The sequence below is a fragment of the Chiloscyllium plagiosum genome, unplaced genomic scaffold (genome assembly GCF_037043375.1).
Source record: "Chiloscyllium plagiosum isolate Xiang-an unplaced genomic scaffold, Cpla_swu_hap1 HiC_scaffold_6, whole genome shotgun sequence".
Classification (NCBI taxonomy): Eukaryota; Metazoa; Chordata; class Chondrichthyes; order Orectolobiformes; family Hemiscylliidae; genus Chiloscyllium; species Chiloscyllium plagiosum.
Window position 1 is genome coordinate 65,284,541 of NW_028270144.1, and position 15,564 is coordinate 65,300,104.

General features: G+C 39.4%; 1 protein-coding gene across 3 annotated transcripts in view; it reads left to right on the plus strand.

Annotated features, from left to right (window-relative positions):
- Positions 1-15,564, plus strand: part of rab30 (RAB30, member RAS oncogene family) — a 100,973-nt gene that overhangs the window by 66,252 nt on the left and 19,157 nt on the right. For all 3 annotated transcript variants that reach the window (XM_087988065.1, XM_087988067.1, XM_087988066.1), the window contains one exon: positions 10,848-10,931. In XM_087988065.1, the coding sequence (XP_087844191.1) occupies positions 10,848-10,931 (84 nt within the window). The remainder of the gene's footprint in view (positions 1-10,847; positions 10,932-15,564) is intronic.

Consider the following 15,564-nt stretch of genomic DNA (forward strand, 5'->3'; position numbering starts at 1 on the left):
ATCCATATGGTGGTTAGCTTTGTAACTATTTGTTTTTCTCTCATTTCATTGTTTTCTTGGTTTACTGAGATCCTTTGTGACATGAGACAATCATGCATCACTTGAGTCATTCTGTATTTGCTATCAGGAGAGCATTCTATTCCTCCTGGGTAAACCTGTGCTTCTATACAATTTTAAGATATTTTACTTGCTTACAGTGGTGTACCAACTGCTGTGATTATCCTTCTGTTAATTTTTTGGTGCAATATTTAAGTGCAGCTTTCAAAGTAGTTTAGTTTTTATGTCTCAGATCAAGAACATCCTCAAACTCTGTTGAGGAGGTAATCTGCTCCAAAGCCTCCCTAAATATCTTTAAGTGTTTGCAAGTTAGGTTGTAGAGTAATTTGTCTTTTGAGATCTTTGTTTTGCATTTTTACTTTTCCCCAGATAAGTTTCAGCCTCTCTCATTCATCCAATATCAATGGCATTAAGTTTGGGAATGTATTCTGAAGGGAATTGGAAAAGGCGAACCTATCCTCCAGTGCATCTGAACTCCTGCAAAGCTGACATTTAGTTTTGTTTTCAACTGCTGTCTTTTTTCCCTCTTGGCTTCCATTTCATGTATCTTATTGTTGTACTACTGAATGAGTGACAAAGGCATCATAATGGTAATATTACTAGAATAATGGTTCAAAAACACCGGTTCCAAAACACCAGTTCAAATCACCATGACAAGTGGAGGAGCTTTATTTCAAATTTGAAACTGGAGCACACGGTGGAAACCCACTTAGGCATAGGGAGAACGTACGAGCTCCACACGGACAGCCACCCAGGGGTGGAATCGAACCTGGTTGCTTGGTGCTGTGTGGCAGCAATGCTGCCCTTGTGGATAATTAATGAGGACTTCTCCTCAAGAAAGAGATGGATAGAGCTCTTAAAGGTAGTGGAATCAAGGTTTATGGTGATAAAGCAGGAACAGGATACTGATTGTGGATGATCAACCATGATCATAATGAATGGTGGTGCTGGCTCAAAGGGCCAAATGGCCTACTCCTGCACCTATGTCTATTTGTCTAACGGAACAATCAAATAACAACATGAAGTTGCCACATTCTGTCAAACATACCATCCATATAATGTTCTAGATTACCCCACCACCATCCTTTGTCATATTCCACTGGCAGTACAGACCTGCCAGAGGTGGCAGCATCGTGGTATCTGGTCAGGAGACAAGTGACCCTGGGAGTATTTAATATTAACTCCAGGCTCTGGGATGTCTCAAGAGATCCAGTCGACATGAATGCAGAAATCTCTTCGATGAATCAGTACTGATTCAGGTGCAAAATAAACTTTAGATTTGGAAAAATTGAAAAATCCATCTCTGAGTGACTTGGTAACACTGCTGAAGACAGATCTGTCCCAGTCTTGGATGTCTTACCAACCAGAATGTACTTGTCGCAGTTGGTGAGGAAGATGAGTGGAAGGTCTTGTTGTCACCTGTCACAGATTCATCTGTCACAGATGCACCTGTCCATGACTGTATAGATAGAATTGATCACTGTGCAATCCTTGTGGAGACAAAGTCCACTCTTCACAATGAAAACACATTCCTGTGTGTAGTGTAGCATTTCAAATCCAATCTAGTAGCTCCGAACTGGGCATCACTGACCATCAATGAAGAGCCAAATTATACTCCAGTGTGTGGCCTCACGGTTCAGCATTATCCCTACTTGCCTTCATAATCAGATCTTCTATTATCATTTCATATCCCTCTAAAGATGCCATGGCTATTTTCAGATCCTGATCAGTTTTTGATCCCAGGTATATCAGTTGTACATAGATCATGGAGATGAATACACATCTCCTGCATGTACTGCCTGCTGTACTTTTTTTAATATATATAGAATCCCTACAGTGTGGAAACAAACCCTTCAGCCCAACAAGTCCACACTGATCCTCTGCAGAGTAACCCACCCAGCCCCATTCCCTTACCCTATTATCCTATATTTACCCCTGACTAATGTATCTAACCTACACATCCCTTAACATTGTGGGCAATTTAGCATGGCCAATTCACCGAACCTGTACATCTTTGGATTGTGGGAGGAAACCCATGCAGACACAGGGAGAATGTGCAAACTCCACACGCAGTCGCTCGAGGTTGGAATTGAACCTGGTCTCTGATGCTGTGAGGCAGCAGTGCTAAAGACTGAGCCACAGTGCCACTCCCACGGGTGGGATCTATATCTGCCCCCAACAGTCAAATCTGGTGGCAACCGTATGGCTCTCCTTGTCATTTAACATAAATGTGTTTGGCTGTTTTATGCTCTTAGCTCTGCAGGAACTCTTGGGAGTGCATCTGCCAACATCTCTTATGGCATTTGCTGAAGCTGCTTTCAGGGTCTAATTCATTCCTTAACTTTCCTGACAATTGAAGATGGCAGGGCATGTGGAGTCACTAAAGTCAGAGTTTTATAGCCCTTCAGCCTATCATGTCTATGCTGGTAATCCAGCATCTATCTTTTCTAGTCCTGTTTTCTACCACTTGGCCAGTAGCCTTGCATGCTATGATGCTTTCAGTAATCACCTAAATATTAATAAAATGTTGTGATGATTCCCATCATTCTGATAAAATGGTAATAAATAGGCCTTCTGAGCCTGGGGCTTGTCTGTTCCTTCCGCGACAACAATAAATAAATCAAATCAAATCAAACCGTTAACACACTTTCAAGTGGGTTCCAGATGCCCACCAACCCTTCAGATGAAAACGTTCTTCCTTAAATCCTATCTAACCCTCCTGCTCCTTACCTTCATGGAGGGATCATTAACCTGGTGGCAAAGTTTCTTCCTATCTATGCCCTTGATAATTTTGTACACTTCAATCAGGTCCCCTTAGCCTTCTCTGCTGTAAGGAAAATCCCTTAGCCTATCTTATCTCTCTTCATAGCTGAAACACTCTAGCCCAGGTAACATCCTGGTGAATCTCCTCTGCACCCTGCAATCACATCCTTACTGCAGTGTAGTGACCTGAACAGCAGGCAGCACTTTAGCTGTGGCCAAACTGTTTCAAAATATTTCATATAGCTCCACTATTACGTCCCTTCTCTCGTTGGGTCCCTCTGACCCTGGAGTTCTTCTATTCGTAAGGTATTCCCTTACCTTATTAGTCCTCCCAAATGAATCACCTCACACTTTTTCAAGTTTAAATTCCATTACCACACCATGCCCAACTATCCAGCCTGACTATATTGCTCTGTAGTTTATGGCTTTTCTAATTATTTATCACAGCATCAATTTTTGTATCAAGACCATAATACATTGGAGCAGAAATTAGGCCATTCAGCCCATCGAGCCTGCTCTGCCATTCGTTCGATCATGGCTGATAAGTTTCCTAAACGCATTCTCTCAACTGCAAACTTAGTGATGAAATCTCCTATATTCATTCTAGATCAGTAACATATTCAACAAACAGCAAGGGACCAAGCATCAAGCTCTATGGTATTTCACTGCACACAGGGCTTCCAGTCATAAAAATACCCTTTGACCATATCCTTTGCCTCCTGCCCCTAAATTAGTTTTGAATCCAATTTGCCAAATTGCCCTGGATCCATTGAGCTCTTACTTTCTTGGCCAGTCTCCTTTGCAAGACTTTGTCAAATGCCTTATTTATATCCACTGCATTAAGCTCATTTGCACATCTAGTTGCTTTGATAGAAAACCCAGTTAAGCCTGTCCGACCCGAGCTCCTCCTGACAAAGTCATGCTGATGGTCATTGATTAATTCTTGCTTCTCCAAGTGGAGATTAATTTGATCTCTCAAAGTTTTCCAGTAGTTTCCTTACCACTGACTTAATGGTCTGTAGTTTCCTGGTTTACCATCACCATCCTTCTTGAATAATGGCACTGCATTAGCTGACCTTCCCAGTCCTCTTTCGTGCTACGTGAGGATTTGAAAGTGAAATGTCAGGGCTCTTGCAACTCCATAGCACATCTCATCTGGGCCTGGCATTTTATGGAATTTAAGCCTGCTCAAACCATTTATGCCACCATCCTCTCAATTATAATTTATTCAAGTATACAACATCCTCTTCCTTGATTTCCATACCTATGTCTTCTCTGTTTCGAATACAGATGTAAAGTATTCATTTTAAACCTTAGTCATGTCTTCTGGCTCCACCCATAATTAGAAACTTGGGTCCCTAATTGATTTCACTCTCCCTGGTTATCTTGCTCCTCATGTACTTCTGAATCACTGTTGGGTTTTTTCTTCATTTGCCTGCCACTGTTTTATCGTGCTTTCTTTGTTTTCCTAATTTATTTTTCTCTGTTACTCTCTGCACTTTGTAAGCCTCATCTTCTGAGTCCTCAGAGACTACCCTGCACTACTTGCTGTGTTACAATACTGCATCATCTTCAATATCCAGAATCCTCTGAAATTTTTGATTTCATTCTTCATCTTTTACAGGAATATGTCCTGTACTTTCTCTCTCCTTTCTAATATGCTCTTTTGTGTAAAATAGATTTTCTTACAAGTAGCTGCTCAGTCCATTTTGGCCAGATCCTGTCTTCCCGATCAGTCTTTGTTCATTTCCATGATTGCCTTCATTCTTACTGAATAATGATCACTATCACTGAAATGCTTTCATTGACACTTTTGCCAATTCGTCAGGTTTGTTTTCTAAAATTAGGTCCCGAGCTGCCCCCTCTCTTTAGAAATTAGTACAGGCTGGCTTAAAGTTCTCCTGGATACATTTTTAAAGAATTCTCTCTGTCTTTCACATTTTGCCCATCTTGGTTAATATTAGGGAATTTGAAATCCTCTATCATTATTAACCTATTATTTTTACACTTCTGTGAAATTTAAGTTATTAAATTTCTGCCCTACCATCCCATTAAGAGGTCTATAGTACAGTCCCAAAAATGTATCACCGCACCGTTTTTTGTTTTAAAGTTCTACCCATAAGGCTTCAATTGAGATATCATACCACCTTGTAGTGATTGACTCCTTGATTAATGTTGTGATACCAGCTCCTCTCTTCTATCCCTCCCTGACTTGCCTGAGTGTATGCAAACTACCTGCCTGAATTACTTGGCTTTTCTTCGACATTTGTCTGTGCATCTCCTTTCTGTATCACACTCATCTGCCAAACTGGTTTAATCCCAAACAATGGGTCATTGGTGTGAAGTACTTCCCAAATGTCGGGGTGGACAGCAGGAATTGGAGATATTTAACTACTGTAGGAACTTTGTTGAAGACGACACAGAAATGATAGCTCTCCTGCAATCCCTTCTAAAGCAGGGCACCCTAGAAAAGTAGTATTCTGGAGTGAGCTTACAACTTTACTTTCTCAGTGAAATGAATTCCCTAGTCTGAGTCAGTCATACAGCATAAAAACAGTCCTTTGATCCACCATGTCTATGCTGATCAACAAACAGCAAGCTATACTGATCCCATTCTATTTCTCGTGTATTTCCCCTTGGGGGGGATTATTTCTTTGGCAGATAACGTAGGTGTAGTTTTGGCTGTGCAGTTCCCAACTGCAAATGTCCCTACTCAACTTGATGACGACTACCAAGCAATAGGTGTTCCTTTGACCGCCTGGCAGAGGTCTGGTCAAATACATCTGTAGATTTTTACATGGCACCTTAGGGCACATCTGGTTCCCCATCTTAACCTTCCCTATTATCCCAAGTTAAATTTCCTAAATGATCGGCATAACTTTATAACATTTTGCTATGTTTTAATCCCATGCCATTCCATCACCACTTTAGATGCTTACCAATTGTAGGCAAATCACAATCCCAGGAGGTCCTATCCCAAGGTGTATTTCCAGTAGGTTTTAGTAGATTGTCCTTGGGTCAGCTACCTGTTCTTCCTTTTGCCAGAGTCCTTAACTTTCCTTTCTGTTTCCATCTTGTATTCTGTTCTGCTGAGTCCTGTATGAAGACTCTGATTGGACTTGAAATGTTGACTCTGTATCTGACTCCACAGATATTGCCAGACCTGCTGAGTTTCTCCAGGGTCAAAATCCTGGAACTTCTTCCAAATGGCATTGTGAGTCTTCCAACAGCAAATTACTGCAGAATTTCAAGAAGGCAGGTCACCACCATGATCTTAAGGGCAGTCAGAGATGAGCAATAATTGCTGGCCCAGCCAGTGACACTCTCAAACACAGCAAATTTAAAAAAACAAACTTCTTACTTGAAATTCACCCTCTGCAGTATTTTCTTTAAAAGTATTTTTGTAAGCCTGGTTTGTATTGTACTTCAGACATATCCTTGGATCTTTGCTAATGTACATAGTTGTTAAGGTACATTTTGACAGGGATTTTCAACAGATCATCTCCAATTGTTGATGGTCAGTATGAACTATGAAATGTTTGCTAAATAGATATGAATAGATCCTTTTCATATTCCAAAAAAAACTAGAGCAAGAGTTTCCCTTTCTATGGCTGAGTAGTTCACTGAGTTGTCGTAGGGATTTTACCAAGCTTTTTGCCTTTGGTTCCAAAGTCATGATATCAAGCCTTTCTGGGATGCATCTACTTCTAACATGGTAAGATTATAACATTGAAGAGGACGTTTGCTAAAAAATTGTGTTTTTGAGAGATTTCGATATGTTGATATTCCTGGCACATGTAAGGTGCCATTTTACACAACAAATCTCAGAGGAGACTGAGCTTTGTTTGCAAAAATTACAATCAAAATAATATTGGATTAAAAAGTTGAAAAAAAAATGGAGTCACCTTTGTCTTGTGGCATAAGCATATTTGATATGTCTTCGATTTTGGTAGAATCATGTCTAATGCCATTTGAAACGTATAAGGCATTCATATGACTTGCTGATTTGACATTTATTGAAACATAAAGGAGTAGGCCATTTGGCCCTTTGAGTTTAAATTTAGTCTAAAATTAAGTATAATTATGGCTGATCATTTAACTCAGCATCTTGTTCCGGTTTTTAACCTACATACATTCATTCCTTTAACCCTGAGAATCTTAATTCCTTCTTCAAACCTATCAATGTTTTGGTCTCAACCGCATTCAGTAGCAGAAACTTCCATAGGCTCACCTCTGTGGATGAGGCATTCCTCCTCATCTCAGTCTTAAATGACCTTTTCTATATCTTTAAATTGTAACCCCTTCGATCTGGACCCCATCATTCTTCATGCATTTACCCTGTCTAGTCCTGTTAGAGTTTTGTATATTGCTATAAGGACCCCCCCACCTGCTGTCCCCCACCCCTCTCCATGCATCACAATTCTTCCAAACTTGATTGAATATAGTCCAATCTCTCTTCATAAGTCAGTCCTGCTATCATAGTAATCAGTCGGACAAACCTTTGTTGCACTCTTTCAATAGCCAGAACATTCTACCTGAGGTAAGGAAACCAAAACTACACACCATAATCCAGGTGTGGTCTCACCAAGGTCCTTTGCCAGAAGCAGCCTTGCTCCTGTACTTGAATCCTGTTGCTATGAAGGCCAACATACCATTTGCTGCCTTTATCCCCTGTTGCTATTCAGGTAAATGTACTGAGAGGATACTCTGAAATATTGCAGCCACAAACGTATTTACCATATTACGCACAATTTACTGACCTGCACGTTGGTGGGACAAAAGAACTATAACCTGAGCAAATTAATTTCAGTTGCATCCATTTCATCTCCAGAAAAGATGCACATGAAGATTATTGAGAATCATTGCCAGTTTCCCAGTGGAAATAAAATCTTTTAACTTTTTTTATTAGTTGTGTCCAGTACACAACACTGTCCAGATGTAGAGCACTTCAGCTTTACCTTGGTCTACACAGTTGTAATGTACCTTTTAAAATGCTGTTTTCAACTTGTACAAATAACTAGACTATTTGAATAAAGTTGTGAGACATTTTTTTAAAAAAATCTTTCTTTCTGCTTTTATCAAGAATAAGCTGAAGCTGTTTTCCTGGACCATCGGAGGCTGAGGAGTAAATCATGAAGGGGCAGGGATAGGCTAGGTAGACAAGGTCTTTTCCCTGTGTTGGGGCAGTCTAGAACTAGAGGGTGTAAGTTTAGGACGAGACAGGAAAGATTTAAAAGGGAGCGAAGGGGCAACTTTTCCACGCAAAGGATGGTGCATGAGCTGCCAGAGGAAGTGGTGGAGGTAGGTACAATTACAACATTTGAAAGGCATCTGGATGGGTATATGAATAGGAAGAGTTTAGAGGGATATGGGCCAAGTGCTGGCAAATGGAACTAGATTAATTTAGGATATCTGGTCGTCATGGACAAGTTGGACCAAAGGGTCTGTTTTTGTGCTGTACATCTCTTTGATTCTAAGTAAATAATATCATTTATCCACATTATACTGCATCAGCCATTTAACTGCTGACTCACTCAACTTGTCCAAATTGCACTGGAGGTTCTCTGCATCCTCCACACAGCTCACCTTTTCTCTTAGCTTTGTGTGGTCTGTAAACTTAGTTCTTATATATATATATATATAATCATTATGGTACTTCTAGTCACTGCCTGCCACTTGGAAAAAGACCCTGTTTATTCCTACATTTTGTTTCCAGGCTGCCAATCCGTTTTCTATCTAGATCAGTATCTACTAGTCCAAGCAAACCACATCCACTAACTCCCCCTTATCAACTCTACTGGAATTATTCGAGGATGTAACTCAGATTTTTAAAGTTTGTTTCTCTTTTGTAAATGCATGTTGACTCTGTCTGATCTTGTCACTGTTTTTCAAGTGGTCTGCTATTAAAATTTTTTACAAAGGATTCCAGCATTTTCTCCATGACCAATGTCAGATTAACTGGTCTATATCTTAATTTTCTCATTACCTCCCTTTTTTAAATGATGAGGTTACATTAGTAACCCTCCAATCTATAGAAATTGTTCCAAAATCTAATAGAATCTTGAAGATGACCATAAATGCATCCAGTAATTTTAGAGTCACCCTTTAGTACCCTGGGGTCAAGACCATGTTTACTTGACACTGCCACAAGCTATGTCATGCTCGTCTTCAGTTTTCCCAAGAACTCAATGTCATATATGATACAGAAAACTGGTCCATGCTGACCAGATATCCCAACCCAATGTAGTCCCACCTGCTAGCACCTGGCCCATTTCCCTTCCTATTCATATACCCATCCAGATATCTTTTAAATGTTGCAATTGTACTAGCCTGCACCACTTACTCATTCCATACATATACCACCCTCTGCGTGAAAAAAAAGTTGCCCCTTCGGTCTCTTTTATATCTTTCATCTCTCACCTTAACCCAGAGTTAACCCATGCAGACACTGGGAGAATGTGCAAACTCCACACAGACAGTCGCCCGAGGCTGGAATTGAACCTGGGAGCCTGGTGCTGTGAGGCAGCAGTGCAAACCACTGCACCACCCGTGCCACCCTCTTCTGGACTTCCTCCCCACCCCCCAACCCCAGGAAAAGACTTTGTCTATTTATCCTATCCATGCCTCTCATAACTTTATAAACCTCCTATAAGGTCACCCCTCAACTTCTGACGCTCCAGGGAAAACAGCCCCAGCCTGTTCAGCCTCTCCCTATAGCTCAAATCCTCCAACCCTAACAACGTCCTTGTAAATCTTTTCTGAACTCTTAAGTTTCACAACATTTTTCTGATAGAAAGGAGACCAGAATTGCACGCAATATTCCAACAGTGGCCTAACGAATGTCCTGTACAGCTGCAACGTGACCTACCAACTCCTGTACTCTACTCGTGTGCAACCATTTTTTCACAAAATCTGATACAATTTATTTTTTGGGTTGACTTTGCAATGTATCTACTTATTATTGTTTTCAACATATTTGGACTGCCTACATACACACTGGATATTATTTATCTCCTATATTTGTTTTCTTTCTTTCCTCTGACTTTTTAACATTAAGGATATCATTAATGCTAAGGGAACTCAGACCAGTTGTGATCCTTCAGATGATAGCTCAACATTTAGACTAGTTGGTTCTCAGATTGAACTCAATGCTGTTTTGTGTTTGCTCATTTGACCATTTGGGGAACCTCTACTGTTCTAGCATGCTGTCTGTCAAAAAAAATGCTAATTAGCTTTATAATCTTCATCACGTGTAAGTGACTCCATTAGAATAGAGATTACCACTTTTAATTCTGCTGGTAAACTAGTTTAAATAAACAGGTCAAAATCTTTAGTAAGGTAGCATGGATACATTTAGTATAAATGTATTAGACATTTTTAGCATTGCAACACCAAGAAAAATGTATCTTGTATGTTCTTAAATGTACATTTTTATATTTTCAGTTCATTTATTTTAGTTAATAAATATTTATAGCTCTAAATTTGCAATAGCTTGGCTCCAGTTTCAGTTTTTCTAATGATAGGCCATCATGGCTCAGTGGTCTAGCACAGTGGCGACTGTGCGTACTCCATACAGACATTCTTTCTGTGTCTCTGTGGGTTTCTTCCTGGTGCACTGGTATCCTCCCACAGTCACAAAGATGTGCAGGTTAGGTGGATTGGCCATGCTGAATTCCCATAGTGTCCAGAGATGTATGGACGAGGTGGATTAGCCAGGCTAAATGTGGGGTTGCGCGCATAGGGTGAGGGTTGGGCCTAGGTGGGATGCTGTTTGGAGGGTTGGTGCAGACTCAATGGGCCGAATATCTCTTTCACCACTCTAGAGATTCTATCTGATTTCCATTCTGATTTCAATTTTTTAACCTCTTTTTATAAGTAGCGCAACTTGATTTAGGATGTGAAATAAGTATCTGGATATAGGATCACAACATCTCTATTAATTAGTGTTTGTTCTAGTATTGCACTTATCAAGTTGTATTTGGAATGAATCAATTCAAATAATTGAAGGTGTTCTTCTACTGTTGCAGGGTTTATTTCCACCGGGTCAAGGAGCCACTATTGGAGTTGACTTCATGATTAAAACTATTGATATAAATGGAGAAAAAGTGAAGGTACTGTATAACTAAATATCCACATCCATATGATTCACAAGGTTGTAATAAACATAAGCACAAAACATAATGCTGCATGATATGGATGTTTCAGATTTGTGGATAATAAATGAAATGGAGGAATTGCAATGTTTAGTTGGACAGCTGAATTGATTGAGTACCCAAATGAGGCCAGATATCAGTTTGAATCCCAGAGTTGAGTACAATTATGAAAAATCCCAAGGTGGAAGATATTATTCAGATGGACAAAAACTGGAAAATATCAAGTATTTGAAGCTGTTTTGAAATTTCCATAATGGAATGTATCAGAAACTTGAAACTTGTTTTTAGTGATGCTTCTTACGTAAATCCTGTGATATATTGTTAACTGTGGGAGGGTTTAAAATTGTTCTGGCCAAGAGTGGTATATGTTGCACTTTAGCATGGAATGCTGAAAAGATCAGCTATTCTCAGCAAAAGTACTAAAATAAAATGTAAAAAAGAATTAGTCAGAAATGCCTATTGAGTATTACATCAACAATAATTCACTATTGGATAATATAGATGCAATAAGATGGATGCATTGTGAGAGTGGGTATGAATGTTGGAGTTTTAAATTAGGTTCTGAAGAGTGGAGAATTTTAGGATTGAATTTAGTGAATACTAGCAGTCAGCTGTCTGATTAAAATCAAGTTCTAAGAAGCTTTCTTTATAAATACTTAAATATTGGCAAAAAGGACATTTGGAACTTCCATGCGTATTCAGATAAAAGGCAGAAACATAATGTTGTCACGTGCTTCTTTTGTCTGTTTTTTCACAATTGTTTGTGTATATTAATTTGTGAAAAGATGAAAGAGGAATCTTCCATCATCTACAATGATCTGGGAGAGATGCCCAAGAATAAATGGAACTAGGGAACAGGAAATGTTAACTAAGGGGCAATTAGGTGAGCAGTTGCCTACATGTACACCTGTGCCCACATGTGCCCCGTGCCTGTTTGGCCAGACCTTCAATGTGTGATCCATCACAACAGATGTGATCCAGCAAACATGCAGGTAACGTTAGCATGAACCATTTGTAGAAACAGGCCAATACCTCTTGTATTCAAGTAAATAAAATGTTTTATCTGTTTCAAAGCACTTTTTGACAGTTACTGAATAAAGGTATGTGGGTGCGAAGTTAGGTGCAGGCAGGTGAGTGGCTAGACTAGTAAGTGAGGTGCAGACAAGCTGGTGAGAGGCAGTTATGAGTTGTGCAGGTTGAGGCTGAAGGTGTGCAAGTAGCAGGTGGGTGGTTGTGATAGGGTGCAAAGAGTTTGGATAAAGTGTGTAGGAAGGATCAGGTGTCCTGGAGATCCAGTATCTGTGGTATGAGGGAGTCAGTGTAATTGGAGAGTTCTGACCCTGCAAAGACTCCAATTCTAACTTAGAATTGAAGACTTGTCTTGTAGGAGTTTGCACACTGGGTAACTTTGAAATTTCAACTTCATGGGCAATGACTGCATAGTCAGTGCATCACGACTTCTGAGAGGTCCTGGACCACATCTTTCAGGGTATATCTGGGTTTCTGACAACTGGATTCTGGAAGAAGTGAGTCGATCAATTTTTAAAAGTAGAAAATATTAGATTTTAAGGCTGCATTAGTGTCAACACCCTGTTTAGGGGTGCAGCAATTGCACAAACATACAGAAGCTTTGGTGTAATGGAAGAGCAGCTGCTTGGAATAAAAATTTGCTCTGCTCATATAATCTCCCTACAGTGCTGAGTTGAGCCCTTCAGCATTGCTTCACTAAAATTCACAGACATTTCACTCGTGCTGCAATGATCATTAAAACATTCCAATGTGACAGCAGATATCAGATTTTTTGCGGTGCTGCAAGAAGTTGTACTTGGAATAATGCCATAACATTTTTAACATCATAAGGCTGAAAAGATTTTATGGTGTGAAATCTGACTTTTATCATTTTGCATAATGATAAAATCTATCTTCCGTGAGTGAAGTATATGAAAGGAATTGATTCAAATGGGTCAAATCCCTTAAGATCCATTACTGTTTTTTGGCAGCAGTATGAAGCAATGTTAACCAAGTGCTGTAAAGAAAATGAGCAAAATTGCTGCTTGTAGATTTCTCAAAGCACTTCTGAAGAGGGCATTTTTTTTGCTGACATCAGCATCATCTGCTGCCTTCATGTCAGCACTACACAATCCAAAAAGCGAGATTACTTCTAAGAAATAAATGTGACATTTTAAGCTATGAGAAACAGTTTAGTAGTTAAATGTACATGGTGGACAAACTGCATATTGTCATTCAAGTTATAGACAGAGGAAATTATTATGGGTGTCAAGGGAGTGCCTCATTTTGTGACAAAAGCATGGCAATGAGAGAAAGTAGAACATAAGGGTAATATGTTCAGATGATATAAATATACAGGATCAATTGTGAGCTGTGATTATAAGGAGAAAGTGTAGAAACTTGGATTATTTTTACCACCCAAACTCTGTTGTTTAGTCTGCACAAAGAAGTGCATAATATTTTCTCCCACTTCAAACTGCTATAAAAAATTAATGTGCTGCACAATGAAAATGCAGCTGCCTATTTTCCACAGTTAAAGGTGATGCTATGAGTGGTGTTGCAATTGTTGTATGGTATCTTTAGACAATAACCTGCTGACCAAGCCATGCACACACAAGTATTTGCTTCAGCTATTTTTGCCTTCATGGTTCCTTGTGTCAAGTATCTGATTAAATTGAAAGAGTTACGTTGTGCATTTCTTTTTTTAAAAAATGTTTGACTAATTGATTTGGGAAAATGCAGCTTTTTAAACGTGTTTCTAAATCAACCCTTTGGCACGCACAACCTATTACTGTGCTTCTAATTAAATATTCTTGATTTTATTATCTGTTAATTCAAATAGAGATTTTGTGAAATTCTAAACTGTGCTCTTAAAATTGCTTGCTTTGTGAAGCTGTAGAGTTCAGATTTTGAATAGTGAAAGGTTTGGAAGTAACAGACGATGTTGGAAATAGATAAGAAAGCATCTTTTGAGAATTAACAGTATTCATATTTCTAGTGGATAACCATTCATCAGAACTGGGAAGGATTAGAACTGGTATGTTGTAGGTCAATTTAGTCTGAGAGAAGTGGTGGGGGGGGGGGGGGAGAAAAGAAAATGTCTGTGATAGGGTAGAATAAAGAGATTAAATGTCCCAGTTTTATGGTGCAAGGCCTGTAGGATTGGTAATGAAACAAAGGATGTATCTCAAGCCAATATAAATGACAGTAGGATAAGTTGATGCCATTCAAATGTGAAAATAAGAATACATTTAAAGTTGATTGGAAGGTAAAATCTGAAATTGTTGCACTCTGTATTGAGGCTGAGAAGTGCCTCATTAAAGATGTCATGCTGTTCTTCGAACTTATTGTAAGTTTCATTGGGAACTCGAAGTGACAGAGGACGGAGAGTTCTCTCCCGTATCGAGGAGTGTGTATTGTGAACAAATGCTCGTTTGAAAGGACAAGTAAGTCACTACTTTACCAAGGAAGTGTTTGAGCATGGACAGTGAGGAGAGATGAGCTAAACGTGAAATGGCTGCAGTCCCATCACTTTTATGGAGAGTTGCAGGATGAGACTAGGATTTGTTGAAGGATTAGCCTCTTCTTTTTTTTAATGTGGCGCTGTGACAATGCATTTATCCATTCTCTTCTCTCCTCACTACTTGAGGCCTAAAAACCTCCTTTACAGGTGCAATGGAAACTTGTGTTCTTCTAAATTTGTTACTCACATTTTGGTTTGCTTTTCACTGGGTAGACCAAATGAAGACTATGTGACTGTCCTGAAAAACGTCTCTCTTCAGTCAGCTGCATCACCCAAACTTTCAGCTGCTGTCTCATTTCAAATTTTCACCTTGTTCTCTCACTAGTGTCTCTTTCATCAGCTTCTTTGTGTCCCAATGAAACGCAACATCAGCCCAAGTACCTTCAGAGCCCTGTCCTATTCTCTAGAACTCTGCTGTTGGACCTCTCGTTTATTGTCTACATGTCACAACATCTAATAACACCAAAGTATGTTTATTTGCCTGTATTTCTGTCTCCAAAGCTATTACATTTCTATCTCACTGTTTGTTTGTCTGACAAAGTTCCAGAGTCAAAAGTTCCTTCAGCTCAATGTCAGCAAAACTAAAGAAATACTTTGAGTCACATGAGGACTTGAGTGATTCTGTTCCACTCCATTCCTTCATCTTCCCAGACTTCAGGAACAACTGTCTGATTTGTGATGTCTTTTGTAAAAATCTTGCATATACACTAATGCTGCTTGGAATGTTTCATAAATTGACTTTTTTTTTAAACAGCAATTCCATATACTTTTGCACTTCTATCAAGTGGAAACCTTGAAATTGTGTAAATTCCTGGCTCAGTAGCCTTCTATTTAAAGGGTTCCATTAAATCCTTTTTTTCCTCAGGTGAGGTAGAGGGAGATTATGTTGTGTTGGGTCCACTGATCATGGAAACAGATGTTCATTAGCAATGGGATAGTCAAGTGCCAAGGTTGGTTGATATGAAGGCTTGGCCAGTTTCTTCAGGACTTCTTGTCCCGGTAGTTTTAGAAATTGTTTGCCCAGTTAGCTGTTGTGTCCTTACCTCCATGCAGAATTAT